General features: G+C 58.0%; 2 protein-coding genes across 7 annotated transcripts in view; one reads left to right on the top strand and one right to left on the bottom strand.

The window, feature by feature from the left end:
• Nucleotides 1-15,792, top strand: part of LTBP3 (latent transforming growth factor beta binding protein 3) — a 20,723-nt gene extending 4,931 nt beyond the window's left edge. Inside the window, exons 6-28 of one of the 5 annotated variants that reach the window (XM_018043210.1) lie at nt 46-168; nt 667-822; nt 913-1,098; nt 1,648-1,664; nt 1,741-1,813; nt 1,983-2,072; nt 3,902-4,027; nt 4,112-4,243; nt 4,381-4,509; nt 4,748-4,870; nt 5,103-5,225; nt 7,926-8,048; nt 8,284-8,403; nt 11,569-11,697; nt 11,996-12,163; nt 12,341-12,424; nt 12,723-12,851; nt 12,955-13,092; nt 13,187-13,327; nt 13,473-13,634; nt 13,734-13,814; nt 13,898-14,029; nt 14,185-15,792. In XM_018043210.1, coding sequence (XP_017898699.1) covers nt 46-168; nt 667-822; nt 913-1,098; nt 1,648-1,664; nt 1,741-1,813; nt 1,983-2,072; nt 3,902-4,027; nt 4,112-4,243; nt 4,381-4,509; nt 4,748-4,870; nt 5,103-5,225; nt 7,926-8,048; nt 8,284-8,403; nt 11,569-11,697; nt 11,996-12,163; nt 12,341-12,424; nt 12,723-12,851; nt 12,955-13,092; nt 13,187-13,327; nt 13,473-13,634; nt 13,734-13,814; nt 13,898-14,029; nt 14,185-14,336 — 2,837 coding nt within the window. In that variant the 3' untranslated portion in view covers nt 14,337-15,792. Of the gene's footprint in view, nt 1-45; nt 169-663; nt 823-912; nt 1,100-1,647; nt 1,665-1,739; nt 1,814-1,982; nt 2,073-3,901; nt 4,028-4,111; nt 4,244-4,380; nt 4,510-4,747; nt 4,871-5,102; nt 5,226-7,925; nt 8,049-8,283; nt 8,404-11,568; nt 11,698-11,995; nt 12,164-12,340; nt 12,425-12,722; nt 12,852-12,954; nt 13,093-13,186; nt 13,328-13,472; nt 13,635-13,733; nt 13,815-13,897; nt 14,030-14,184 lie in introns of all 5 variants that reach the window. The other 4 variants (XM_018043209.1, XM_018043212.1, XM_018043213.1 and 1 more) reach the window with 4 other exon arrangements.
• SCYL1 (SCY1 like pseudokinase 1) lies at nt 14,717-25,799 on the bottom strand. Of its 2 annotated transcripts, none has more exons than XM_018043214.1 (18): nt 25,610-25,799; nt 25,121-25,261; nt 24,787-24,909; nt 24,472-24,698; nt 23,943-24,033; nt 23,704-23,859; nt 20,600-20,758; nt 19,632-19,739; nt 18,463-18,576; nt 17,897-18,052; nt 17,193-17,381; nt 17,010-17,085; nt 16,571-16,735; nt 16,288-16,430; nt 15,557-15,628; nt 15,247-15,459; nt 15,101-15,155; nt 14,717-14,975 (listed from the first exon to the last, which is right to left on the bottom strand). In XM_018043214.1, the coding sequence occupies exons 1-18, from the start codon at nt 25,718-25,720 to the stop codon at nt 14,851-14,853; spliced, it is 2,424 nt and encodes an 807-aa protein (XP_017898703.1). In that variant the 5' UTR covers nt 25,721-25,799; the 3' UTR covers nt 14,717-14,850. The 2 variants fall into 2 exon arrangements, with proteins under 2 accessions (XP_017898703.1, XP_017898704.1); XM_018043215.1 differs by having other exon boundaries at nt 15,557-15,625.

The following is a 25,799-nucleotide window of genomic DNA, read 5'->3' as shown; positions in this document are numbered from 1 at the left end:
CCTTGTGGCCCTGGCCTGGAGGGACCAAGCTCTCACTTATTACAGACATCAATGAGTGTGCGATGCCAGGCATGTGTCGCCATGGTGACTGCCTCAACAACCCTGGTTCCTATCGCTGTGTCTGCCCACCTGGCCATAGCTTGGGCCCCTCCCGCACACAGTGCATCGGTGAGAGTCGGGGGTCCTTGGAGGTCACCAAGTATGGGTGGAGGGTAAGGCTCCAAACAGTAAGGATCAGAGGTCACAGAGGTCAGAGTGGGGTCAAGGGTTGACTGCTGGAGGAGCAAGATCTAGAGCAGATGGGGTCGGGGATCAGTGGGTTCAGGAGTTTCGTGAGATCTGGAGTAAGAGGTCACATGGGGTCAGGGGTTATGAGAAGGCAGTGTCATATGAGACCAAGGGCTTGTTGAGTGGGAGGGATCAAGTCTAGAGCAGCTAGAATCAGGGATCAACGGGTTCAGTGGTCACAGAAGTTTCAGGTACTACATGAGGTCAGAATAATACAGGTTTCAGGGGTCAAATGAATTCAGGGTCATGTGGGGTCAGGGGCCACACGAGAATCAAGGCCTCTTGTGCCAGAGAGGTGAGGTCTGGAGCAGCTGGGAAGAGGGACGTGGGCAGCATTCAGGCCCAGATGCCCATGCCCATGACTGGCCCCTGCAGCAGACAAGCCAGAGGAGAAGAGCCTGTGTTTCCGCCTGGTGAGCCCTGAACACCAGTGCCAGCACCCCCTGACCACACGCCTCACCCGCCAACTCTGCTGCTGCAGTGTCGGCAAGGCCTGGGGTGCCAGGTGCCAGCGCTGCCCAGCTGATGGCACTGGTGAGCCAGGGGCCTTTGGGGCTGGGGGGCTGTCTGTGAGCCTGCCTCTCCAGGAAGGGCTCACTTGTCTGCCCCTTGCTCTGGCCACAGCTGCCTTCAAGGAGATCTGCCCAGCTGGGAAGGGGTACCACATCCTCACCTCCCACCAGACGCTCACCATTCAGGGAGAAAGTGACTTTTCCCTTTTCCTGCACCCTGATGGGCCACCCAAGCCCCAGCAGCTGCCCGAGAGCCCCAGCCGGGCACCACCACCTGAGGACACAGAGGAAGAGAGAGGTCTGGCCCGATCCCTCCTGTTTCCTGACAGTTGCAGAACCCCTAGGACTGATACCTTGACCCTTGACCCACAGTTAGGACCTGAGTCTAACCTCTAGCTCCTAATCCCAGACTAGCATTGACCCCTGGAGTTGACACTCTGACCCCTAACCAGTGTTGTAACTAAGCCCAGGATGTCATCCCTGATCCACCGGATTTGATCATTTATTGCCCTCCAGGTTCAATCCTCTGACACCAGGACGCCTTTGATTTCCAGATCAGGGCACTAATGCAGCTCAAATACTGCCTCTAGATCTGACCCTCTGACCCCTGACTCAGGGATTTGACCCTGGCTATAACCTCCCAAGCTGAGGACCTTTTCCAGCCATCGCTTCACTGACCTGTGATGAAAACATTCCCAGACATCAGGATCTAATTCTTGATGCTTGACCCAGAGACATGATCGTTGAACTCTTAGGGACTCTGACCACACATGCCCAACTGCCAATCCCAGACTTGACTCCCTTCTCCCAGCCCAACACTTAATGGCCCCATCTTCTTCCCTTCCAGGGGTGAGCACAGACTCAGTGAGTATAAGAACCCAGGTGGGAGGGGCAGGGAGGCCAAGGAGACACAGAGGGTTCATGCTACTGTCGCCCGCAGCCAGTGATTGAAGAGCAGTCAGCGCAGCAGAGCCACCCGACTGTCACCACATCTCCTGCCCGGCCCTACCCGGGTGAGCTGGGCACCAGTCCTCAGGGGCTGTCACTGCCGGGGAAGTTCACAGCTTAGGCACCAGGGGGCGGTGCAGCTGGTTGTGGAGTTGCCGGCCCCGTGACCTGCGGGGAGAGGGGCGGCTCTCTCAATCTCCTCACCCGCTAATGGTCGTGTGCTGCTGCCCGCAGAACTGATCTCCTGGCCCCCGCCGCCCCAGTTCCTGCCCGACTTGCCCCCGTCCCGCAGTGCGGTGGAAATCGCCCCTACTCAAGTCACAGGTAAGATTCGCCCACCTAGGTCACGCCCCAGGTAAGCCACGCCCCCAACTTAGGGTTTCTCCTTCCTCACCCCCTCCAATCCTTCCCCAAGGGCTGACACCGTCAAGGGCTTACTGTATGCCAGACCCTGGGCTGGGGGCTGGGGAAGCCTCGGCGTGTAACACTCTGAGACGCCTCTCTGCCCTCAACTGATCCGGGTGGTGTGATGGTCAGGCCAGTCTGAAGGCATTTACAGTCAATGAATATTTACGGAGCACCTACTATGCACAGGCACTGTTTAGGTGCTGGGGACACAATAGTAAACAAAACAGATAAAAATTCCCTGTCCTTGTGGAGTAGACAGAAAGCAAACAGATCAATGAGTCCAAATCTAGTGTGTCTCATAAGGGCTATGCAAAAGTAAATCAGAGAAGAAGGAAGGAAGTCTGGGTGTTGAGATCATATGTAGAATGGCAATGAGAGAAGGCTTTCTAAACAGAGCTTTTAAGAGTGTTAGAAATTAACGACAAAATGTGGGAAAGAAATGGGCTAGCAGGTTGGGGAAAAGGACATTCTGGTTTGGGCAGAAGTTTGGGCAAAGGCATGGAAACACGAAACCCTGGTTTCATGGAGAAGAGAGAAACCACACACAGATCAGTGTTTCTGAACTAGGAGAGGGCCGGCTCAAGGAGCTTTAAGAGGCTTGGATTTGATCCCAAAGGCTGTGGGAAGTGTCTGCATGGTTTGGGGCATCATAATAATTGCTAGCTATGGCTGAACAGTTGCCCTGGGCCAGGCACTGACTGGAGAGTTTTACATACTAAATACCATTTACCTTTCTTGTACTCTGTGAAGTGGGCATGGTTAGCCTCATTTTCCAGATGAGAAAACTGAGGCTAAGAGAGGTTCGGTAGCTGATCCCAGGTCACACAGTTGAGCTGGATTCAAGCCCATGTCTGGTTGGACTCCAGCCACAAGGAAGCCACCAACCTGATTGAAAACTGGAGGCTAGATGAGCTCCTAGTGGAAGGTGGCTGCCCAGGAATCTGCACAGGCTGGGATAACCCAGTGACAGCCTGGGGACTGTGGGAATGTGGAGAAAGAGGCACTTGGGGAGACTTATCAGAGGACGGGGTGTTAAGGAGCCTAGAGAGAGGCACTCTAAGCAGAGAGAACAGCCTGCAAGAACCCACTGGCCAGGTGTGTTTGGGAGGGAGTGCAGTTCAGCCTGAGGCCAGGGCTGCCTGGGGCTTTCTGGGGCAGGGTTCAGGGGAGGGGCCACAAGGAAGAAGAGGTGGGAGGCAGGGAGTACTGTGAATCCTAGGAAAGAAGGTAAGGAGGCTTCCTGAGTCTGATCACCTGTGCCATCCAGGGTTCCCAGGAAAGTAGCTCCTGCCTGCCTTGGGAGGGGGAGGAAAACTTTTGGAATGGGGGCGGGGGTGGGCAGGTCTCTAAGGCAAGGGGTGTTGGTTCGCTTGTCTGGAGGATATTGGTGTGATTGAGGCTACAGAGTTTGAGGTGTTGAGGTGACTCGAGTCACAGTATAGTAAGTGGAGAGAGAAGTATCAAGGGTCCTCAACTTGAGGAGATGGGGATGCCAGGGACCTGGGATCATGGTTTGGGGCTACTTGGGGATTGTGATGTTGCGGTTATCTGTGATGGAGGTGTAGGGAATCCTAGGATGGGGGGATGGCTGTACGGAGATCTGAAATCATAGTGCGACCAGGCTCAGTTATCGGCGTCGAGAGTGATGGGGTGTCCAGTTCTTCCCTGGGAATGTGGCAGAAAGTGACTGCTCCCTGCCTGCCCCCCCTGACCTGCCGCCCTTTTCCCCCGGGCGCCCCCGGCAGAGACGGACGAGTGCCGACTGAACCAAAACATCTGTGGCCACGGAGAGTGCGTCCCGGGACCCTCGGACTATTCCTGCCATTGCAATCCCGGCTACCGGTCGCATCCGCAGCACCGCTACTGCGTGGGTGAGCGTGGAGAGTGGGTGGCGCGGCGGCGGCCCTGGCTCCCGACCGTCGTCTGACGTCTCCCCATCCGCGCGCCCTTCTCAGACGTGAACGAATGCGAGGCGGAGCCTTGCGGCGCCGGGCGGGGCATCTGCATGAACACCGGCGGTTCCTACAATTGCCACTGCAACCGAGGCTACCGCCTGCACGTTGGCGCCGGGGGGCGCTCTTGCGTGGGTGAGCACTGAGTGGCCGGGGGCGTGGCCAGGGCCGGGGGCGGGCCCCGGGATCGGCGGACCCGAGGGGCTCTTCCGACCGCATGTCATCCCTTCCGCCGCCTTGCACTCCCCTCGCGCCCCCTTCCTCCCGCTCAGACCTGAACGAGTGCGCCAAGCCCCACCTGTGCGGCGACGGCGGCTTCTGCATCAACTTTCCGGGACACTACAAGTGCAACTGCTACCCCGGCTACCGGCTTAAAGCCTCCCGACCGCCCGTGTGCGAAGGTGGGAAAGACCCATCCGGACCGACGCGGGTCCTCAGCGGTGCCTCGGCCTGGGGTGGGGGCGGAGGGCCTCACTCCCGTCTCCGCCCAGCCCTGGGCCTCTCGGAGGTTTCGATCTGGAACCCAGAGGGCCCGCTTCGCCTGGTCGATCCGTGACAGAGGGAGGCCCTGCCGAGGCCCCTGAGCACCTGGCCGGCAATGTTGTTCCCAAACGAGTTTTCTTCCTTCCTTCTGTGCAGACATCGACGAGTGCCGAGACCCTAGCACCTGCCCGGATAGCAAATGCGAGAACAAACCTGGGAGCTTCAAGTGCATTGCCTGTCTGCCAGGCTACCGCAGCCAAGGGGGCGGGGCCTGCCGCGGTGAGCGCGAGGCTGGGGTCCGGGTGGGGTGGGGCTTCGATCACAAGAAGGCGGGGCCCTTCGGGAGTTGCCTCGGTGATGGGGCGGGGCTATTGGCGTGGGAGTCGGCTCCAGAACCCGGCTTCCCCCGCCCCGGGCTGGGGACCCCCCCATCCTGGAAGGAGGGTCTCCCATCCCCTCACAGTACCTCGTCCAGTGGGGCGGGGTCCGAGGCGAGCCTTCTCCGCCGCAGATGTGAACGAGTGCGCCGAGGGCAATCCCTGCTCTCCCGGCTGGTGCGAGAACCTTCCAGGCTCCTTCCGCTGCACGTGCGCCCAGGGCTATGCGCCCGCGCAGGACGGCCGCAGTTGCCTGGGTGAGTGCCAGCCCTCCCCGCCCTGCGTCCCGCCACCTACTCGAGCGTCGAAGTTGGGGACCGGGTCACCCCATCTGTCGGCCGGGAGACAGCTAATTCGCAGGCACTTTTCCTTCACTGACCCACTCACTCACTTTCTCCGCAACTGGCGCAGGAGGGGGCGGCGGAATTTCTAGGTAGGAAGGATCTTAAGAGGCAAGGCTTGAAGCTGCATTTGCAAAGCACAGTTACTTGAATATTTAGTAGGAGAGATATAAAAGAAAGGGGCTGTCAGTATTGTCCCCCCACCGGGAATAATGTTTCTTATGCGTCAGGAGATGGGCTGAGGGATTAGAGTCAGAGAAACTGGAGAACCGTGGACACCGACTGTGGAGCGCAGGGCTGTCGGCCTCAGTGGAGTCTGGGTGTTTCTGGGAAACCTCAGGGGGACTGGGAGAAGAGGAGGCTTGAGTTGTCTTAAAGGATCAACAGGAGTTAGCCAAGCAAAGAAAGGAGAGAGGGAAGAGCGTGCCAGGCTCTCTGAACACCAGCAGAATGTACAGGGAAAGGAAGGTGTAAGTAGGGGGTGGGGCTGAGGCTGGCTGGTGAAGGGCAGGTCCCCACCTCCTGAAGGGCCCACCTAAGCCCTGCCCAGGAGGTTGAGCTTCACCCTGAAGGTATTAGGAGGCGCCTGAAGGGAAAGGCTACCCACTCCAGTATTCTGGCCTGGAGAATCCCATGGACTACAGTCCATGGGGTCGCAGAGTCGGACACGACTGAGCGACTTTGAGGAGGAGGCGGAGGAAGCATTTTAAGGGGAAGAATGACTTTTGCTATTTGTTCATAAAAGTTCTCTGATGCCCATTGTGGAGAGGGACTGGAGGTCTGGCGGAGACTCAGAACAGAGACAGTGGCGGATGTGATAATAGTGGCCTCAAAGATGGTCATGAGACTATGTGATATTAGAGAAGTATTAAAATGAGTTACCTGGGCTTGTTAACTGGGTGTCAAGGTGAAGAAGAGAGAGGAGTAAGGGGTCTCCAGGTTTCTAGTTTGGGTGACTCAGCGGGTGCCGCTCACTGGGATAGGGTCCCTGGGAGTGAGGCGTGTTTGAGAAGGAAGACATTAAGTTTCCTGTTGGACAGTTGAGTGTGTGGTCCCTGTGGGTCTCTCAGCTGGTGATGCCCACAGAGAGCGGGCGGTATAGATTGGAAGCCTTGGGCCAGACACACCCACTTGCAACTGTGGGCTGTGGAGCCTCGGGGTGAACAATAAGGGGAGCTGTGGAGCCTCGGGGTGCACACCAGGGGGCGCTGTGGAGCCTCGGGGTGCAGTCAAGGAGGGTGAGTTCAGTGAGGGGAGCATCGTGGACACTGCCAGGTCGGCAGAAGGCAGGGGGTTAGAAGCAGGAGATGGGGGAACGGGGGCCCTGGGGGGCCCAGGGAGCACTAGCTGAGAAGCTGGGGAGGGCAGGCATCGAGGGCAGAGGAGGATGCGCTAAATGCGGTAGAGAGGTCCTTGTAACTAAGAACTAACCAGCGAGACGAGAAGGCGGTCTTGGCGGGGTAGCTTCTGTGGCCTGAGGAGAGGCCAGAAGACGGAGGCAGCGGGTGAGGAAGGGCGAGTGGGGTGGGGGCTGTGGGCTGAGGAGAACGGCGCAAGTCTGGACCTGCTGAAGGGCATGGGGCTCCCCAGGCCTCCCGGTGTCAAGGCCTGAGAGGAGGAGAGGGTGGTGCGGCCACGCCGAGGCTCTGGCCCAGCTGGAGGCCCCAGGGAGTGGAGCGGCCCGTGGTGCTCCGCGTGGTGGCCGGCCTCAGCCGCACTCAGCACCCGGCATCCTGAGAAGCAGGCTAGGGCGTTGGCTTTGCCAGAGCAGAGGGGAGGCAAGAGAGGTGTTCAGGGGCCCTTGGGGAGAGGAGGTGAGGAGGGGCCCGGAGAGCGCAGCGGAGGCAGTGCGAAGGGAGCCGCGTCTGAGACGCCCGGGCCTGGGGATGGCGGGGCAGCGCCCAGTCCCTTGTACTGAGAGCGAGTGGCTGGCGTTGAAGTGGAGGTCGCGGACACCGAGGGAGGGACTGTTGCATCAGAGGCTGGGCCTGGCTGGCCAGATGGATGTTGAAAACGCCCAGGATGGAGAGAAAGAGAGAGGGAAAGGGAGAAGCGCTAGGAAGGTGGGTGCTGATGGCAGTAGAGAGGGGGAGGCTGGGGTGGGGTCCAGGTGTCCTTCAGGAAGTGCGGGGTTTGGAAGGGGTCTGGGGTGTGGGCGACTACCAGCTCCCCCCAGAAAGGACTGCACAGAAGCGTGCTCTCAGAGCCAAGTGCCTTTACTGGACAAGCGGGAGAAATTGCTCTGTGAGAATGCAGATATAGGGGGGCTTACTTTCAAAGGGAGCCCTGGCAGTGGGGGAAGGGCGGGAGCAGCCGCCAGAGCAGCTGCGGCCAGTGAAGCCCGGGCAGACACGGAGGATTGTTAGGTGAGAATGGACGAAGGATGGGGAGGCCTGAGCTCTTTGGAACCAGAAATGGCCCAGGGTTCCTGCCAGCATCTGGCCTGGTCATGAGGGCACGGTGTGCCACACAGGGGCGGGGTGAGGGGCCCGTGCTTGTCTCCAGCTCCACCTGCCTCAGCTCTGGTGCTCCAGGCCGTGGGCAGGAGTGGGAAGAGGGGAGCAGAGACTCAGGACCACCCTGTCCTAGCCCTCTGATAGCCCCTGTGCCCCACAGATGTGGACGAGTGTGAGGCTGGGGACGTGTGCGACAACGGCATCTGTGCCAACACGCCAGGCTCCTTCCAGTGTCAGTGCCTCTCTGGCTACCATCTGTCAAGGGACCGGAGCCGCTGCGAGGGTGAGGGGAGACCTCACGCTGGGGGGCTGACCTGTTCCTCCCTGTCCCAGACCGTCACTGCCCAGGCCCCAACCCCAGGGGCTACTGTGAGCAAGCCCACCACTCCCATGGCCAGCCCCCATCCAGATCCAAGATAGGCCATGGGGTGTGGGCCCTACCCAGGGCTCTTCGGAAGCCTTAGGCCATGTGAGTGGGCTTTGTCCCTGAGATTCTCCACCCCTTTGATTCCCTACAGACATCAATGAGTGTGACTTCCCTGCAGCCTGCATTGGGGGTGATTGCATCAACACCAATGGCTCCTATCGATGCCTCTGTCCCCAGGGCCATCGGCTGGTAGGCGGCCGGAAATGCCAAGGTATGGGGGGATTGGCTGAGAACTCCCAAGGAGCAATGGCAGCAAGCAGTCATCTCCTAGACACACTGTTGATCTGTCTTTCCAACCATCCACTCATTCATTCTACTCTTTCACAGAAAATATTAATAACAGTAATAATGACAGTAATTAGATGATGCTTATTACCGTGCCACCTCACCCCTCAATGCATTCATCTAACAGGAGTTTCAGTTCGGTTCAGTTCAGTCACTCAGTCATGTCCGACTCTTTGTGACCCCATGAATTGCAGCACGCCAGGCCTCCCTGACCATCACCAACTCCCGGAGTTCACTCAAACTCATGTCCATCGAGTTGGTGATGCCATCCAGCCATCTCATCCTCTGTCGTCCCCTTCTCCTCCTGCCCCCAACCCCTCCCAGCATCAGGGTCTTTTCCAATGAGTCAGCTCTTTGCATGAGGTGGCCAAAGTATTGGAGTTTCAGCTTTAGCATCATTCCTTCCAAAGAACACCCAGAACTGATCTCCTTTAGAATGGACTGGTTGGATCTCCTTGCAGTCCAAGGGACTCTCAAGAGTCTTCTCCAACACCACAGTTCAAAAGCATCAATTTTTCAGCGCTCAGCTTTCTTCACAGTCCAACTCTCACATCCATACATGACCACTGGAAAAACCATAGCCTTGACTAGACGGACCTTTGTTGGCAAAGTAATGTCTCTGCTTTTCAATATGCTATCTAGGTTGGTCATAACTTTCCTTCCAAGGAGTAAGTGTCTTTTGATTTCATGGCTGAAGTCACCATCTGCAGTGATTTTGGACCCCCCAAAATAAAGTCTGACACTTTCCACTGTTTCCCCATCTATTTCCCATGAAGTGATGGGACCAGATGCCATGATCTTCGTTTTCTGAATGTTGAGCTTTAAGCCAACTTTTTCACTCTCCTCTTTCACGTTCATCAAGAGTCTTTTTAGTTCCTCTTCACTTTCTGCCATAAGGGTGGTATCATCTGCATATCTGAGGCTATTGTTATTTTTCCCGGCAATCTTGATTCCAGCTTGTGCTTCTTCCAACCCAGCACTTCTCATGATGTACTTTGCATATAAGTTAAATAAGCAGGGTGACAATATACAGCCTTAACGCACTCCTTTTCCTATTTGGAACCAGTCTGTTGTTCCATGTCCAGTTCTAACTGTTGCTTCCTGACCTGCATATAGGTTTGTCAAGAGGCAGGTCAGGTGGTCTGGTATTCCCATCTCTTTCAGAATTTTCCACAGTTTATTGTGATCCACACTGTCAAAGGCTTTGGCATAGTCAATAAAGCAGAAATAGATGTCTTTCTGGAACTCTCTTGCTTTTTCCATGATCCAGCAGATGTTGGCAATTTGATCTCTGGTTCCTCTGCCTTTTCTAAAACCAGCTTGAACATCTGGAAGTTCACAGTTCACATATTGCTGAAGCCTGGCTTGGAGAATTTTGAGCAGTACTTCACTAGCATGTGAGATGAGTGCAATTGTGCGGTAGCTTGAGCATTCTTTGGCATTGCCTTTCTTTGGGATTGGAATGCAAACACATTTTCCAGTCCTATGGCCACTGCTGAGTTTTCCAAATTTGCTGGCCTATTGAGTGCAGCACTTTCACAGCATCATCTTTCAGGATTTGAAATAGCTCCACTGGAATTCCATCAGCTCCACTAGCTTTGTTTGTAGTGATGCTTTCTAAGGCCCACTTGACTTCACATTCCAGGATGTCTGGCTCTAGGTGAGTGATCACACCAACGTGATTATCTTGGTCGTGAAGATTTTTTTTGTACAGTTCTGTGTATTCTTGCCACCTCTTCTTAATATCTTCTGTTTCTGTTAGGTCCATACCATTTCTGTCCTTTATCGAGCCCATCTTTGCATGAAATGTTCCCTTGGTATCTCTAATTTTCTTGACGAGATCTCTAGTCTTTCCCCTTCTGTTGTTTTCCTCTATTTCTTTGCATTGATCGCTGAGGAAGGCTTTCTTATCTCTCCTTGCTATTCTTTGGAACTCTGCATTCAGATGCTTATATCTTTCCTTTTCTCCATTGCTTTTCACTTCTCTTCTTTTCACAGCTATTTGTAAGGCCTCCCCAGACAGCCATTTTGCTTTTTTGCATTTGATCCCTGTCTCCTGTGTAATGTCGCGAACCTCCGTCCATAGTTCATCAGGCACTCTATCTATCAGATCTAGTCCCTTAAATCTATTTCTCACTTCCACTGTATAATCATAAGGGATTTGATTTAGGTCATACCTGAATGGTTAGTGGTTTTCCCTACTTTCTTCAATTTAAGTCTGAATTTGGCAATAAGGAGTTCATGATCTGAGCCACAGTCAGCTCCTGGTCTTGTTTTTGCTGACTGTATAGAGCTTCTCCATCTTTGGCTGCAAAGAATATAATCAATCTGATTTTGGTATTGACCATCTGGTGATGTCCATGTGTAGAGTCTTCTCTTGTGTTGTTGGGAGAGGGTGTTTGCTATGACCAGTTTACTGAGCACCTAGTATTTGCCAGGTTCTAAGCTCTACACTAGACACTGAGCAATAACCCAGGGCTCCTTGCTAGGAAGATAGTCTCCCCTAGCAAGGAGCCCTGGATAAATTGATTCTTACAATTCAGAGTGCTAGGTGCCAAAAGAGGTCTGGACTAGTGATTAATTGCAACAGGGGAGTGACAGTTGTATTGGAACTTGAAGTATAAACAGGCTTCCCTAAAGTATAAGTAGATTCCCTAAGCAGAGAAAAGCAAAGGATGGTATTTACCAGGCCCAAAGAAGAGTATTTGCAAAGCACAGAGATCTGGAAGCAGAGCTAGTTGTGTCTTTAGGGAGAGTAGATACCTTGGCCTAGACACAGAGCTGAGGGTGTTAGTGGTTTTAGAGCAAAGGGTGATGAGACAAAGATACTGGGAGACCAGACTGAAACCCCAGATGCTGAGCTGAGAGCTAGGTCTTCATTCTGTTAGGTTTGTGAAGAACAATGCACTGAATGTGTACACATTGACCCACGTGCACAGACCGACAGGAGTGGCTTTCCTGTTGTGTGTGCCTTGAAGTCCAAGTGGAAATTCAGGTTCTCAGCTTGTGTGAGGCCCTTGAGCCCCACCCCCAGGGAGAGAAGGGCTGGTTTCCCTCTGAGTGATTCTTTCTGCTCTTCTCCTCCCTGAAGACATAGATGAGTGCAGCCAGGACCCAGGCCTGTGCCTTCCCCATGGGGCCTGCGAGAACCTGCAGGGCTCCTACGTTTGCATCTGTGATGAGGGCTTCACACCCACCCAGGACCAACACGGCTGTGAGGGTGAGTGCCCTCTCGGCTCCCTCCTCGATCCAGACACTGCAGTTGGGACTCAGAGTTGTACCTGGTCCCACCCTCTGGAATATGAGGAACAAGAAGAAATTTCTTTTGCCTGGGAGAGCCCGGCGGGACCAGACCTGTCAGGTGGCCCCTGAATGCCACACTGAGGATGGAGCTTGGCTTTCACGTGGCAGCTCCGGGGAGCCAGGCGATGTGGGGGCACAGAGGGAAGAGGTTGGTGGGCAGTGTGGACAGGCAAAGACACGATGCTGGACCCTGAGCTGCTCTCCCCTCCCTTCAGAGGTGGAGCAGCCCCACCACAAGAAGGAGTGCTACCTTAACTTCGATGACACCGTGTTCTGTGACAGTGTTCTGGCCACCAATGTCACCCAGCAGGAGTGCTGCTGCTCGCTGGGGGCTGGCTGGGGAGACCATTGCGAGATCTATCCCTGCCCAGTCTACAGCTCAGGTCAGGAGCCGGGCAGGCCTTTTCCCTTTCCAGAACCTCAGTTTCTTCATTTGGGACCGGATTGGGGAAGAGGGCCCCTTCCAGAGTTGGTGGGAAATGAGAGCTCCGGCCCTACGGCCAGCACACACATGCTCAATCCTGCTCCTTTCCTTCCCCATGGCCACTGTCTCCCCGTAGCTGAGTTCCACAGCCTCTGCCCAGACGGGAAGGGCTATACCCAGGACAACAACATTGTCAACTACGGCATCCCAGCCCACCGTGGTAAGCTCCAACATGGCTCCGCCCACCTGGCTCACTCCGCTCCGCCCTCCGGTTAGGACCGCCCCATCCCTCCAGTGCTTGCTTGTCAATTGCGGGTACTGGAGTAAGGCCCGCCCACTCTCACCGACTGCCCCGCCCCTCTGCTAAGCCCCACCCCATAACCTTAAGTAGGCGTTGGGAAAAGACCATAGACTTTTCCACCTTTCCACGGTAAGTGCCACGCCCACGTCCTCTGCTACGGGGCCTCAGAGGCCCGGCAGGTAGAGGGTGCGGGCGCCCACGGCCTGTCGCTCTGCAGACATCGATGAATGCATATTGTTTGGGGCGGAGATATGCAAAGAGGGCAAGTGCGTGAACACGCAGCCCGGCTACGAGTGCTATTGCCAGCATGGCTTCTACTACGACTCGAACCTGCTGGAATGCGTGGGTGAGTGCAGCTGCCCCCGTGGCCGTGGGAAAGCAGCCAGGAGACACGCAAAACCACCCGACTCCAGGCCGGTTCCTACCACTCGCGCTTTTTCTCCCCTCAGACGTGGACGAGTGTTTGGACGAGTCTAATTGCCGGAACGGAGTGTGTGAGAACACGCGCGGTGGTTACCGCTGTGCCTGCACTCCCCCGGCCGAGTACAGCCCGGTGCAGCGCCAATGTCTGAGCCCGGAAGAGATGGGTGAGGCCCGGGTCAGCCCTCTGGGGAAACGGGAGGGAGGCTAGCCGAGCCAAGCTGTGACTTCCACCCCCACTCATCCACTTGCTGCCCGCAGACGTGGACGAGTGCCAGGACCCCACAGCCTGCCGCCCTGGCCGCTGCATCAACCTGCCCGGCTCCTACCGCTGCGAGTGCCGCCCGCCCTGGGTACCCGGACCCTCAGGCCGCGACTGCCAGCGCCCCGAGAGCCCGGCGGGTGAGGACGAGGGCCATCTTGGGCTCTCCAGAACCTTGTGTGCCGCGTGGAGGCCCGGGGCCGCCGTTCCCACGAGGGTGGATTGGAGCGGGGGAGGGCGGCCCCTGCTTTGGGCTCCTCCCTGACACCCGGTCCCCCTCCGCAGAGCGTGCCCCGGAGCGGCGGGACGTGTGCTGGGGCCAGCGCGGAGAAGACGGCATGTGTGCGGGGCCTCTGGCCGGGCCCGCCCTCACCTTCGATGACTGCTGCTGTCGCCAGGGTCGAGGTTGGGGAGCCCAGTGCCATCCTTGCCCACCGCGCGGCGCTGGTGAGCATGCCCGAGAGGGGTTGGCCCGGAGGGAATTTGGGGGCGGGAGCCGAGGTGAATCAAAGCCATTGCCTGCTAACCGCCCCCTGCCCCTCTCAGGGTCCCAGTGCCCGACGTCGCAGAGTGAGAGTAATTCTTTCTGGGACACGAGCCCCCTGCTGCTGGGGAAGCCCGCCAGAGGTGAGTGTAGCTAGAGGGACAGAGTCGGGTCCGCGGCCATCGCCGGGGGCAGTGTTGACGTCTCATTCTCTCGGCCCGCACAGAAGAGGACAGCTCGGAGGAGGATTCGGACGAGTGTCGCTGCGTGAGCGGCCGCTGTGTGCCGCGGCCGGGCGGCGCAGTGTGCGAGTGTCCCGGCGGCTTCCAGCTAGACTCGTCCCGCGCCCGCTGTGTCGGTGAGCCGCGCCGAGGGGGCGGGGCCAGAGGGCAGGGGGGCGGGGCAGGGCAGGGCGGGGTCAGGCCCTGCAGAAGCCCGGCTTGGACCAGAAGCCAAGGGGTCGCACAGCTTTGGCGCCCTCATGAAGTCCTCACTTGTCACCCCCGCTTCCAGACATCGATGAGTGCCGAGAGCTGAACCAGCGCGGGTTACTATGCAAGACCGAGCGCTGCGTGAACACGAGCGGTTCCTACCGCTGCGTCTGCAAAGCTGGCTTCGCGCGCAGCCGCACGCATGGAGCCTGCGTGCCCCAGCGCCGCCGCTGACACCACCCTCGGCCTGGACCTTCGCAATCACCGAGTGGTTTCCGCCCAGCACTTGGGGCGAACTCGGCCTCTCGCTGGTGCCCCGACTCGGGGCTCGGACCCAGGGACCCTTCGGGCCCGTAGACCCCTTACCCGCGCCCCATCTTCCAAGGGCGACCCTGCCGGTTCCGCCTGGCTCACAGGCAGATGTTGAGTTTGTCTGGCGCTGCCGGCCTTCCTTCCAGAGGGCATTTCCCAGAAACTGATAAATCAGATCGTTTCTCTTTACTCTTGGTTTTCGAAGTAAATTGATGTTCATGTCCGTGATGGGCGCAAACTCCAAAGGGCAGCGCCAGACTCCAACCTCCTTGGAGGCGCTGGACTGAGCCCAGCACAACAGGTGTGAAATAGAATTTATTGTGGCTCTGATTATGTACATGTGAGATGTGCCTGGCCAGCTGACCGGGCTCGCATGGTTTGTACAATAAATACATCTGTGGGGCCTCCGAGGCAGGGAAGGGCTCACACCCACAGTTCAGTCCAACTTCCGGGTTCCCAGCTTCATGGGGCCCTTGGCTGCCTTTTTCTCAGCCCGTTTTGCCTCCATCTCCCGCCTTCGCTCCTCGCGCTTCTTCCGGGCTAGCTCCGCCTTCGCCTGTCCTGGGAACAAGAAGGGGAGGGCTGAAGGTGTCAGGACAACCTGGGTCTCAGCTTCCCTTCCCATGCCTGCCCCGGTGGAGGGTAGGCCCAGGCCATCAGCCAGCTGGCTGGGGAGAAACACTCACTGCTCTCGGTCTCCAGGCCTTCCCAGTTGTCATCACCCCAGGAGTCTCGCCTCGACTGAAAAGGGAGGTGTGGGCTGGAGTGGAGACCTACTCTCAGCTGAGGTCCACCCCAGGTCTGCACCCTCCCACTGGACAGGCACCAGTACCTGTGCCCCAGCCTCCCGATGCACTGACAGGGCAGCAAAAGGGTCGCCTTTGTCACTAGGCTCCGGTCCACCCCAGTTATACTCGCTGGCCAGCCGTGTGCCCTCAGGGGGTGGCTCCGGGGGGCTTGGCTCCTGCCAGTCTTGCTCCCATGAGCCCTCGGCTTCCCAACTGCTCCAGTCTGACTCCTGGGATCTGTGGCCAGGGTTGCTGGCCTGCAAAAGAGGAGGCGGAGACAGTGCTAGAGAAGGGGACGGAGGAGCAGGGGGCACCCCGCTCCCCCGTACACACGCTCTGTTCTGCCCAGCTCACCTGCCCAGCCCGGCTGGCTTGGTTCCTAGTACTCCACTCATCCCGCTGAGCCAACACAGATTCGGCCTCCTGCTGCAGGGTGGGGAGGAAAGCACGACCATAGAGCCCTCTTGCTCCACCCGAAAGGCCACAGAAGCCCCCCAGTGTCTGCCCAGCTATGGGCTCCACCCTTTCTTCGTCTTCCATCTCATTTTCTCCTCGGCCCTGTGTCCCATCAATAAACTGGACACACTGAACCAGGCCTGTTGTCACTCCTCTGTGAGGTGGGGAATGAGATCCTGAGTTCCACACTCCTGCCTGCGGCCTCAGGGGCAGAGACTGCTGGCAGCTGGAGCTATGCCCCCCATTCCCTTTAGGACAGCCCCACTCTGGCCTCAGCCCATCCTGAACCTACCCTCAGGGAGGACAGGTTGGTTGTAGGCCTGGGCGTAACCTCTCTCTGCTGATCACAGGGCAGGGTGGGCCCCAGAAAGGCCATAGGAGGGATGGGCCATGGAGGGGAGCGAGGAAGAGGAGTGGGCAGACCCAACCACCATCAGCTTGGCCTCTCATTCTTGGAGTTGAGATGGGGCTCAGCTGTCAGCTCTGACCCACAATGGCTGCTCCGTGACTCCTGCTTAGGATACTTGCAGATGAGGACAGATCTGACTCCAGCCAAGCCCATGAGAGCTCCCCGAATGGCAGTCTGTAGCCCTGCAGCTGGGTCCCCGAGGGAGTCCTCGGCCCCTCACCTCCAGGCTGCCCCAGTCCTCATCATCCCATCTGTCAGCGGCACTGCTGTCCTCTTCCGTGTCCTTGCCCTCCTCTTGGGTCTCCCAGGGGCCCGAGGTTGTAGGCGCGGCAGGCACAGGGGTGGGGGCTGGGGCAGGAAATCCTGGGGAGCAGAGGCTCGCTGAATTCCCACCCACTGAGCCCCAGGAAGGTCTCAGCACAGGGCAGAGGTTGCTGGGGGTGGGGGCGTCCCCACCACCATCCTAGGGGGAACTCCAAACCCTCTCAGTCCAGGACTCTCACCCTCAGGTGCAGGTCTCTGGGGGATGTTGGTCTCGGCCGGGGCAGCCGTGGGATGTGCCCGGATCAGCTTAGAGGTGAGCGAGGAGACCCCCGTCACGGCCCAGCCTGCCCAGCTGGCTGCGGCTCCTCCCATCCCGGGGCTGGAGGCTGCATGGACATCCTTCTCTGGGCAGGGGCAGGAGCGACAGGTACAGACACCTCAGGCCTCCATGGGGAGGGTGATAGGAAGGCACTAACTGAAGCAGAGCAACCTAGAGTGAGCGCCCTCCTCCCCAGGCCTGCGCTCTCCCAACTGTGAAATGGGAGGCAGGAAGAGTGCTCGACTGTCTGTCTCCTGGGGCTCTTCAGACACTCCAGCCAGGCAGACGGGGGCCACAACAGGCCACAGTCAAGAAAGTGGCAAGAGGAACAGGGAACATGATGAGCGTGGGCCACTCACCCACTTCGGCCAGCTGTGTGGGGTCCTCTGACACAGCCTCCAGTTTGGACAGGAAGCTTCGAATGGCCTTGAAGGCCTGTGGGGCAGCAAGGGGCAGAGCTGGAGCCTCCAAGGTTCCTGTGAGCCTGCCAGGCCAGCTGGGGCCCAGGTACCCCCAGACCCCCAGCCCCAGCAACGCCTCACCTGGTCTCGCACCGATTTCTCAGGATCCACGGTGAGGCCGCAGAGCACGGGCAGGATCTTGTGGGCGCAGTCGTTCATCGAATAGAGGTTGTGGGTAGCGGCGAAACCCAAAACGCCCGCAACCCGGGACGGTGCAAACGGGTCCTTTGTGGCCCGGCTAAAGGCGGAGGTGAGGACCCTGTGTCTGGTCTGGGGCAGGAAGAGGGCTCCTGAGTATAGGGTCCGTCCTGGGGTCCAGAACTGCCACAACAGAGGCCAACAGGGCCTCCAGAGTCTAACAAGTGTGAGTTAATCACTAATGACAACTCTGGCTCTTGTCTTGTCCTTCCAGATCACGGGGGGGGGGGGGGGGGGGGGGAGGGGGGGGGGGGGGGGCCCAGAGCAGAAGCTGCCCTGGGGTCGGGTCACGCCTCCCTGCCTGCCTGCCCTGCTGAGCCATTCAATCCTTCCTGCTAAGCGCCCAGGGGGCTGCAGTGTCTGCATTCACAGACCCTGAGGGGGCAGGCAGACCCAGGTTCCAGACACACCTACTGGGTATGTGACCTGGCACAACTTACTCTGTCCTTCAGACATGGGGACTGGAGCACCCAGGGCCTGAGTCTGTGTGTGTGGGGGGGGGGACAGCCCCCACACAAGGGGACCTGGCCCTGGGGGCTGTGGCTGTGACACTGACAGAACTCCTGCCACGTGTGCGGGGCACTCACAGTGGCACTGAGGTAGGAGCCAATCTTGCCCAGGCACACGGTGGTGTTGCAGCGGATGGGACCCTGCTCGTCCTTGGCCTGCAGCCGCGCGAAGTGCTTCATCAGCTCCACGTTGAGGTTGGTCTCGTTCAGCTTTGGGGCCAGAAGCAGCATGGACTGCAGGGTGGGAGACAGCGGAAAGTGTGGGCCGGAGCGGGCAGGGTGCCACACATGGGAGGGGCCTCCTGGGAGGGCACCAGTGACCCTGGGTGCTGAGGAGACCCACCAGAGCCCTCCAACCTGCTCCTGGGCCTTACCCAGAAGGCTCTGGAAGGGGAACCCCTGTTCGCACTCCTGTCTCAGTGACTGTCTATTACACTCAGGACTATTGGCCATAGCCACCCTCTTCCCCCCACCACCTGCGGTGCTATACCCACGGCCAGGACCCACGTGCAGAACAGTGCCTGCCTGCCCTCCCATACCCTGCTTGATCCACAGACCAAAACCAAGGCCTCTGTGTCCTCTGATGAGCCCCCTGTGAGCCTTAGAAAACCAGAGGTGGCCCCTCTGGGCCTGGCCAAACCTACCTTGACTGTCTGCTCCCTGATGGCGGGGTTGGTGTCCAGGAAACCGTGTACCACGTGAGGGAAGATCTGGGTGTTGACCGTGGGCTCGTCGAGGTACTGGATGAACTGCTCCATCTGCGGCCCGGGTTGGGGCATGAGAACACAGTGAGGTCCTCCACCGCTCCCCAGAGCCAGGGGCCACCCCTGGCATGGTTTCTCTACCCAGCAGGCACTGGCTGGCCAGGGAGTCTCCTGAGCCCCCCATCATGCCTCTGGTCTCAGGCCCACATGGAATGGAGAGGGTGCTGGGGGTAAGCGAAGGGGCTGAGAAGAGCCAGGGACTGGGTGCCAGAGAGCCAGGCCTCTGGTCCTGCTCAGCAGGCGGAATGGTCACACCCCCTCTCGGAGCCTCCAGACCTTTTCTATAAAAAGGGTATAACCCCTGCCTAGAGGAGTGCTGGGAGGAGGCTACAGTGTCTGGAGCTGGAGAAGGACTGATACCTGGATACCTAGCGCAGTGGCCCCCATCCCCGATCCCACCAACCCCGTCTGATGCTCCCAACTGCCTGGGGGTTGGCAAGAGAGACGCTATCCCCCCTCAAGAGGAAATCAACCCTGAATATTCATTGGAAGGACTGATCCTGAAGCTCCAATACTTTGGCCACCTAATGTGAAGCACCGACTCTTTGGAAAAGACCCTGATGCTGGGAAAGATTGAGGGCAGGAGGAAAAGTGGGTGGCAGAGGATGAGGTGGTTGGATGGCATCACTGACTCAATGGACATGAGTTTGAGCAAACTCTGCGAGATAGTGAAAGACAGGGAAGTCTGGCATGCCACAGTCCACGGGATTGCAGAGTTGGATGTGACTCAGCGACTGACCAACAGAACAACAGGCTGAACCCAGGAGACTGGGCGGCGCAGGGAGAAGCGCTTGAGCCACGCAGCCTGGGTCGGGGCATGCCCTAAGCCTCCAACGAGCCCGCTGATGATCTTGATTTCCTGAGAGCACAGCCTCACCGGTCCCTCACCTGTGTGTATGTTTCGAGGAGGGGTTTCTGGGGGCCACAGGTAGCCAAAGCAAGGGCTCGAGTTAGCTGCCTGGAGCTGGAGGTGAGGCAGGGGCCTCCCCTGCAGCAAGGGTGAGGTCTGGGTGGAGTAGAAGCGGGCAGGCTGTCCCCACGGCCCCTACCTGCTGGAGGAGGCGAATGCGCATGGCCCGGTCGGTTGAGGAGAACATTTTGACCACGACAGGGATGATCTTCTGCTGATACTCTTCAGCACTGAGGAACTTACCCACCTGAGAAGGAGCAGGAAGAGGGGCTCAGCCACCTCCACACGAGTGGGATGATGTCCCTGGGCTCAGTGAACTTCCTCAGGCTCCCTGCTGATTTCTCGGGGTAGGAACAGGGTGATGGTGGTGGGATGAGGCAGGCATTTCCTCAGCAGCCCCTCTGCCCAGACTCCATGTCAAGTTAGCCCTACCCTTGCCCTTTCTGAGTCAGGCCTCTCTTAGGAGGCTTGCAGAAGCTCTGGGCCTTTTCCTGTAATCAGGTATTAGATCCCATGTGCACACAGGATTCCGCCTGTAACTTCTGGGGGTTCCCAGCTACACAGGATGTACTTGCTGTCTTCCCCATCTCCCCCCATGCCAAGTTCCTTTGGGGAAAGGGTTCTCCCACTGAGCAGGGAATGGCAGATGCCCAGGTACTGGCAGGCTGGGATCTGAGGAAGGAAAGAGGATCAACTCCCAAGAAGCCAAGAAGGCTGAGTGCTGAGCAGTCAGGAGGGAGGAAGGAAAGTGAGGCAGTAAGCAGCTGACCCCTTGGCACCAGAGTGCCTGGGTCAGACCAGGGAGGCTGTCCTGAGGAAATGGAGGAAAGGCTGTACGCTCTGTAGCAAGGGGTCTTTGGAACAAGAATTTTGGAGGCACAGATTTTCCCTTCACCAAGGATAGGAGGTCCCCATGTCTCCCTGACAGCTGGTCACATGGCCACAGCCTGCTGAACTGCCAGATGTCAGAGCTCCTCAAGTGGGCTTGGGTCCCCCTGACCAGGCTCCCCTCCCAGGATGCTGGCAAGGGTGGCCCTCTCTTTTGCCCCCAGACCACCCAGCCAGTCTCCGGGCCCCATAAGTCCTGAGGCTCCAGGCCCCGCTCACCTTGAATAAGGGCGTGAGGACCACAGCCCCCGCATTGCCAAACTCGAAGGCAGTCAGCAGCTGGGGCAGCACCTTGTGCCGGCAGAAATCCTCAGGGAATGAGTCCAGGCTTTTGCTCAGCTCTTGGAAGAACTTTTGCTTCTCAGCTGGCTCTTTGATCTGGGGGAGAGTGGGCAGGAAGCAGGGAACAAGAAATCAGCCTGGTCATGGTCTCTTCAGCCAAGGGCCAGAACATGGGGTCACCTCCTACCCGAAGGAAAACAAGCATGCAAAGCCAGCCTGCCTGGGTTCAAAGCCCAACTCTCCCATTTATTAGCCATGTGACTTTAGGTGGCTTTAAGTGATAAAGAATCCTCCTGCCAATGCAGGAGACGTGGGTTCGATCCCTGGGTTGGGAAGGCCCCCTGGAGAAAAAAATGGCAACCTGCTCCAGTATTCCTGCCTGGAAAATCCCATGGACGGAGGAGCCTGGCGGGCCACACAGTCCATCGGACATGACTGAGTGATTAACAGTTTGGCTTTCACTAGCGAGTGTTAAGACCGAGTAACTAAACAACAATGTGACCTTGGGCAAGTTCCCCACCTGTGAAATGGGGTGATAACTGTACTGCCTCACAACCGTTCTGAGGATTCAACCAGAAGATGCACACAAATGCTGCTAGCACGGTGCCTGGCACACTGGAGGCGCCCAGTCAGTTAGTGGCACTGCCACCTGATCTGCTGCTATGAAAGCAGCCACTGGGGGATCAAGCCCTTCATCAGTATTGCCGTAGCTCCTCAGGACCACAGAAGATACCACCGACCCATGAATACCATTAAACATGGTACAAGAAAACAGGGAATAAGGGCTTACTCTGCCACTGGGCCCTGTTGGGTTGGGCTCACCAGCAGCTCTGTGGTAGAGACCGTGGCGGGCTGTCGGAGGCAGGGATGAGGTGCATTCACCCCCAGATCTGGCCCTCTCACTGAGCCAAGACAGGCCACGCCATCAGCTCAATGGACTCCCTCCATCCTTCTAATCTCCCCGAGGCTGTCCTATCCACAACTCACATTTCCTGAGATAGACCACATGGCCAAACAAGACTGTATTCTAAAACCATTACACAGATGAAATAATCCAAGGAAGCTGAGGCACAGAAAGGGCAAGGAGCTTGTCCAAAGTCACACAGCTAAGTAGCAGTCAAGGAAGGGTGTGGGGACTTCTCTGGTGGTCCGCTGGTTAAGAATCCACCTTATAATACAGGGGATGCGGGTTTGATTCCTGGTTGGGCAACTAAGATCCCACATGCTATGAAGCAACTGAGCTCACACACAACTAGGGAGTCCGTGCTCCTCAACAAAAGATCCTGCATGATGTAATGAAGATCCTGTATATCGCAACTAAGACTGGACACAGCCAAATAAACAGAGAAATAAATAAAAAGGAAGGGCATGGCCCAGTGGTATGGCACTTCTGCTGTGTTGCGCCCTGCAAAGAAGTGCTGTCATTCCCCCATTTACAAAGGAGGAGGCTTGAGGCTCAAGGTCACCAGGCAAGAGAGGCCAGGCGTGTGTTACAGCCCCGTCTGGTGTGCTTCCAGAGTTCTTGTGCTCTTGGTTGTACCCTCATGGCCACAGCTGCTGCCTGACCCAGAAGTGACCTCGAACCCGGGTTGGGGAGGACCTGATTGGGCTGCAGCAGCTCAGTCTGGCGTGGCAGGCAGGCTTGGTGCTCTGACACAGGGTTTGGGGGAGCACAGTCCCAGAGAGAGGCCAAGCCACATCCAAGGTTGCCCCGACAGTCACAGCTGGGTTCCTCCACCGCTCTGCTCTCTGATGGGAAGGGGGACCTCCGGCACGGCCCTCCCACATTCTCCTCGGGACCCTCCAGAAACAGTTTGTTTCCTACGGGGTGTGCATTAAGAAGGGCAGCCTGGCGAAGCCGGCTGTGTGAGAACACCGTGTAACCGACCTCCTGCTGCCCTACACTGCCCGGGGGCAGCAAGACTCAACTTCTCCAGCACCTTCTCCTCGGCACAGGCTCCCATCCTCTGACGGCCCCCCAGCCCCATCTAAGTCAAGATTCCACAGACCAAGGAGGGCCATGGAAGCCCTGTCACCCCTCCCATTCCAGACTCTCATCACCTCTCTATGTCCCACACAAGGCCAGGGCAGGGGGCAGAGCCTCCCTTCTGCAGCCCCTACAACAACCCCGTGGGTCAGCAGACACCACCATTATCCTCACCACACAGATAAGGAAACTGAGGTTCAGTGAGGCTAAGCTGCGGGCTCCCTCCTCGCAAAGAGGTTCTCTCTGCCTGGAACTTTCTTCCCCAGTTACCATCCCCATGAGTCCCACCTTCACACCCTTCAGGTCACAGCTCAAACGTCACCCTTGAGAGAACCCTTGCCCAGGCCCCACCCTCACTCTTTTCCTTCCCGGCACTTATCTGCATCCAGGAAGCACGTTTCCTCATTCACATGTTTTCTGTCCCTTTTCCCCAGTGAGAGTCCCCAAGGGTGGACACCTGGATCATTCACCCCATGCTAGAGCCTTGAGGGCAGGGGTCTGGGTATGACTCTTCCTCCCTACCCTGCAGCCAACATCAGGGGCAGGGCTGGAATGTATGTGTGCAGTTAACAGAGTGCCAGGCACACTCACAAAACACCCACTATGTGCCAGACACTGTACTGTGCACTTCAGACTCACTGACTCCTCACCCTGCTCCTCTGAAGCAGGTACTATTAATAGGACTGAACTTCAGCCGAGGAAAGTCGCACATAAATAATAACTAGAGGGACTTTCCTGAGGGTCCAGTGGCTAAGACTCTGAGCTCCCAGTGCGGGGGGCCAGAGTTTGATCCCTGGTCAGGGAACTAGATCCCACATGCCACAACTAAAGATCTGGCATGCCACAATGAAGATGGAAGATCCTGCAAGATACAAATAAATAGATAAGTATTTTAAATAAGCAATAGTTGGAGCCAGGGTATGAACCCAAAGAGCCTAGCTCCATCATCTGTGCTTGTCTCCAAGGGTCTAATTATCAAGGAGCCTGTAAAGTGGGGAGGTGCACAGAGGTGAGGAATGTAGGGCCAGAGCCCAGGGTAGGGCAAGGGGCTCACCTGAATCTCTTCCAGGAAGAGGTTGGTCTCCACGAAGCGGTTGTTCATGAAGCCACCAGGCGCCCGGCAGTTCTGCAGGAAGCGGGCTGGGTTGGGACGCACCTTGGGGTTGGCTCCGACCAGTTCGCAATAATGGGGCACCAGTGATTTGGGGATCTGCGGGAGAAGTGTCAGGGTCAGAGCAGTGGCTGGTTGGCTGGGGGAGAGGGGCTGGGGTGCAGGTGGGGTCGGACACTCACCTTCCCAGGGTTTCGCAGGGCTGCCGCTCGAGGTAGGGACCCATTGAAGACTTCCCAGATGAGGCAGCCCAAACGCCACATGTCAGCTGACCTGAGGCAGTGACCAGAGCTGCTCAAGACTCTGCCACCTGCCAGCATAGGCCTCCAACCTACCCTGGGGACCAGGCACTCACTGCATGGCAAACCCTGGGCTGTGTTCCTTAGCTGATCATCCCATCAGCCTCAAGAAGCAGGTTTCATTAGCCCCAACTGACAGATCAGAAAACTGAGGCTCAGAGAAACAAGGACATCCATCCCAAGTAACGTAACATTCAAATTCTGAACCACCTAACCCCAAAGCCTGTGCTTATCCTGCCCTTCCTTCCTCAGGATCCTGGGAGCGAGGAGTGGGCTCCACCCTGAGGACCCTGGTTCCCTCCCCAGCCAAGCAGGAGGGGATGGAGGGAATGCCAGCTAGTCTAGGGGTCCTGAGACTACAGGAGGCTTTCAGAATAGGGCAAGATGGGGCATACTCCCCCTAGTCACCCACCATTTCTCTCTGACCGCTCTGCCACTACCATCAGCCAACTCCGGGGGATCATACTGCTCAAGCTCAGGGATCCCCTTGCGGGGAGGTCCCCCACCATTGCCCTGGGCTGAATACATGTAGTCCAGGCCCCCAAGCTTCCACTCGCCAGCGCGGTCCACGAACACAGCGGCCATGCAGACATTGTTGTGGATGAGGCTGCAGTCGTTGACCAGGAAGCTGAGGGCTTTCTAGGGGCAGAAGGATCCATCACAGCCCAGTAGCTGCAGCCCCCTCTACCCCTGCTCTCATCCCCATTGCCCCCCCCCCCCACCTCACCACAATCTGGTGTAGCCCCCAGGAGAGCTCCAGCTCCTTCAGGCCACCAGCCTCCGCTCGTGCCTTGAGGTATACTCCCAGCGGGGTCACAGCCTCTGTCACTACGTGGAGGCATTTGTCTGTCTGAAGAAGGGAACACAGGGTATTAGGAAGGGATGGGGGTGAGGAAGAAGCGATGAGAGACATGATGGGGATAGGGGCAGAGAAGGGGAAGTCAAATCTGGGGGGGGTGGGGCGCTGGCGCAGAAGGGCTGGAAATCCACAGGAAGACAGAAAACAGGACTGGGAGAAAGTGAGGGACAGAGGTGGGGTAGCCTGAGCAGCTGGTAGGTACCTCCAGCCCATCGATGTAGGCAAGGATATTGGGGTGCCGGAGAGTTTTGAGGCGCTTGAAGGCAGCTTTGGCCACCTGGGTCTGCTCTTCGGCACCGGGCTTCACGTCATACACGAAGATGGACACCGGGCTCCCTGTGGCCTGGGGGAGGGCAGAGGGGCCTCAGCTTGTGGCCTCAGGTTGCTGACCACTCCACCTCCGAGACAGTCCCCGGAGTTGGTTCAGTGCCGGAAGGGAAGGGCCGCCGGCCGGGTCTCTCCCCAAGTCAGCCCTTGGAGATTGAACCCGGCCCAGGTAACCCTGGTTGGGTCCGCCTGTGGGTCCCTCGGTCCTTCCGCCCGCCACGTCGACACTGCCCGTCCCCCTCCCTCGGCCCGTAGTCCTAGAGGCTCCGCAGCCACGTCAGGCGGGCGCGACGCGGAGGAGCCGGCGGCGCTGGCTAGGCGAGACCGAGGTCGGCCGCGGCCTGCAGAGCTGGGCCGCTCTCACCTTCTTGCGGCCGCGGTGCAGGACCCAGGGTCCCGGCGGGCTGCCCTCGGGGGGTTCCGGGCTGAGCTCGAACGGGAAATCCCGGACCGGGTCCCGGGCAAAGAACCACATCGTCCCCGCCGCCGCGGCGGCCTCGGGTGCCTCAGCTCCGGGTCCTCCGGCAGCCCGAGCCGGGGCGGGGCGGGGCGAG

This window comes from Capra hircus, chromosome 29 (assembly GCF_001704415.2).
Source record: "Capra hircus breed San Clemente chromosome 29, ASM170441v1, whole genome shotgun sequence".
NCBI lineage: Eukaryota > Metazoa > Chordata > Mammalia > Artiodactyla > Bovidae > Capra > Capra hircus.
This window is presented reverse-complemented; position numbering and strand designations above follow the sequence as displayed.

Bases quoted from the DNA above. Each gene is read 5' to 3' on its own strand.
- SCYL1 (XM_018043214.1), bottom strand. From the start codon at position 25,720: ATGTGGTTCTTTGCCCGGGACCCGGTCCGGGATTTCCCGTTCGAGCTC. The intron at 15,629-16,287 runs GTGAGGGGCCGA...CCCACCCTGCAG, and splicing joins AGGACTGGGGCAGCCTGGAG to CAGGAGGCCGAATCTGTGTT. The intron at 15,156-15,246 runs GTACTGGTGCCT...CTCCCTTTTCAG, and splicing joins ATCGGGAGGCTGGGGCACAG to TCGAGGCGAGACTCCTGGGG.